The sequence below is a fragment of the Fulmarus glacialis genome, unplaced genomic scaffold, assembly GCF_000690835.1.
Source record: "Fulmarus glacialis isolate BGI_N327 unplaced genomic scaffold, ASM69083v1 scaffold35782, whole genome shotgun sequence".
Classification (NCBI taxonomy): domain Eukaryota; kingdom Metazoa; phylum Chordata; class Aves; order Procellariiformes; family Procellariidae; genus Fulmarus; species Fulmarus glacialis.
This window is the reverse complement of record NW_009196532.1, coordinates 2429-5044: the sequence shown is the minus strand read 5'-3', so window position 1 is coordinate 5044 and position 2616 is coordinate 2429. Positions and strand designations below refer to the sequence as shown.

The 2616-nt window shown below is 41.2% G+C and overlaps 1 protein-coding gene across 1 annotated transcript in view; it reads right to left on the bottom strand.

Moving 5' to 3' along the window:
- The window catches only part of LOC104072696 (Golgi membrane protein 1-like), a gene marked incomplete at its 3' end in the record, with an annotated part of 24199 nt that extends 22099 nt beyond the window's left edge, over positions 1-2100 (bottom strand). The window contains exon 1 of the mRNA XM_009572230.1: positions 1972-2100. Within this exon, the coding sequence (XP_009570525.1) occupies positions 1972-2100 (129 nt within the window). The remainder of the gene's footprint in view (positions 1-1971) is intronic.
- Between the last annotated feature and the right edge of the window lie 516 nt (positions 2101-2616).

The window sequence follows — 2616 nt, the reverse complement described above, 5'->3', positions numbered from 1 at the left end:
GAAAGAGTAAGGGGTGGACAACACTGCCCAACTTTTACATAAACAACTGACATATGGCTGTTACACAAAGACACATACGAGAAAAAACTCATTTATAAGCAGAAAATCGTTGTTCTTCTTGATTGCTCAAAGAGCGGTGACAATCAGAGGAAAATTCAACACCAGCATATACTGCACATACAAACACAGAGACATAAGATAAGGAATCAAGCCTGATGCTATCACAGCTTTTTTTTTTTTTTTCCTTTTTTTTTTTTAAAGTACCCATTTAGTTTTGCAGGACATTATTTCTAAACATTTTGGGTTAAAATTGCTCTTCAGCAGCAAGGAAGAGAACAAAGACACATGGCGGGCAAAGGGGAAGGGAATATCAACAGAATTTACCCAGGTAGAAAGACCTGGGGCTTCCAGGTGGATTAAAAAATAGATACAATAAAAACTGTGCCTCTTCCAAGACTCCAAGAAAATGGACCATATCTTCTTACACCACAGTATGCTGCATACTACTGCCTGCCTACTCTGCTTATCTGTCACAGAAAGAAAGAAAATGGAGAGGAGGCGGGGGGGGAAGGAAAAAAAAAAGGAAAAGCACTTGCAGTTTAGCTGGAAGAGCAAAGAAAAGCACTTATTCCATTTCAGTCATAATAGCTGCAAAGTCTTGCCAACAAACGAACCGGCTGACGGCGTGCTTTAGAAGCTCCATCCGTGCCTTCGGCTATGCTTTTATTTCATTCAGAGTGCATGACTATGCAGAAGTGAAACGATTTTCAAGCTAACTTTGGGAGAAACGTACACGATGATACAGTAAATCAGTAACAGTAAAGAGGACCTTATGCGTCTAGGTTATTGAGATCAAGAATAAGCTACTATGGTAGCTTACTTTCCTCACTATCAGCTGCCTCACAGCCGTGCAGCAAAGCTTCAGCAGTACTGACACAGTTACTACCTGCTGGTAGCCACCAACCTGAGGCCACTGACTAAAGGGAAAACAAGGAATGACCAGAGTCCCAGAAGACAGGGCATCATACCCTCCACCAAGGGAAAGCTAAGACATACCCTTAGCCGCATGGCCAGAGACACGTGTCCTGTTTGAACAGTGCCCACTCTGAGGTGAAACAGAGGTTCAATTCCTACAGCTGTCAACTGAGTACTAAAATTTGGCTCAATTACAAAGAGAATACAAATTCAGTGGAAAAACTTGGGAGGAGCTCTGATCAGCCACATTTAATCACCAGGTTGTTAGTTTTTAGGTTTGCTTGTTAAAAAAAAAGAAAAAAAAGAAAAAAAAGAACCATCCTGCACACGTTGTGACAAAGCAGAAACTTCATTCACACACTCCTCAACTTCAGAATGCCTGCTCCCAGAAAGGATTAAACCCAAGCTCAACAGTCACAGAAAATACAGTTACCATTAGAAAAATAGCAGACAAGGTAATTATTCCATGTGAGTTGCATGCCCTCTTTAGGAAAGGTTTCTAAGAATCACAAATTCAGATTTTTAGACACTGTTTCTGAACAAGGTACATTTCTTTGTACTTGATGGGAAAGCATGCACACATCCTTATGGGTCATGTAAGAAAAAAAATCCAGGGAGATGAGCAAACTGCAGATGCCCTTTCAGATTAAAAATGGAGTCTCAATGCACACTTAGGAAGAAAAATAAGAGGATGGCATTTGCCACATCTGTAAACTGGAACAGCACAAGATAGCTGAATGCTTTGTGTGAGCAGAAGTAACAAGTACCATACAAGCAGGTCTTCAAGTTTTGGGTCCCCCTCACCTACAAACAGGTATTCCTCCCATTCCCTCCACCTCCACTACTGATAAGCAACAAGTGTAACATTTGTGAAAATTCCTACAACAAGCTGAAGCTCCTGGCCCACCGCATGCAGGGGAAGCATACTTCTTGTTATGGACTATGTTTATTACACACAAAAGTACAAGACAACATGCAGAGCAATAGGAAAGTTACCTGCAGATCCACGCTGCGAGAACTTGCGATCCAGTAATTGAAACCCAAAACAATGACGCACGCCACGAGCGCAGCCACAAGGAGAGGTGGAGACTTCATCCCTCGGCAGCTGTTTCCTAGCCCTACCATTTCAAGAAAAAAAACAAGCCCAAAGAACCACAACAGTGTGGAAACCTGCAAATTAAAATAGACACGTTATATTGCATCCTCCGCCATGGCTATTTTATACACACAGTGAAACTTCTACTGCAATAACACAACAGCTCTCAGCTGAAGGGACTATACCCAGCAAGGAGGGCATACTGTTTAGGTATTTCCACCTGAAGGATGAAGAAAGGCCATCTCGTACTATTAGCTTGTACATAAAGCTTCACATGGACTTGAGGGGGGAAGTCTTGAATATTCCTAACAATATAATGAAAATCTGCAATAAACAGAACAAACCAGCCATCCTTTTATCATATATTCCACCCAAAAAGCTAATTACACACCACTGATGTACAGATAGAGGATAGATTCCCTGCTATTTCATTTAGTCAGAAAATAAACTTAGTCTCGCTGTTTCAGGAGTAATTTGCACTTTGCTTCCCAAACTTGGATAGTTTCAAAATACTCCCCCTGATAATTCTATTTTAACTTTTTGGT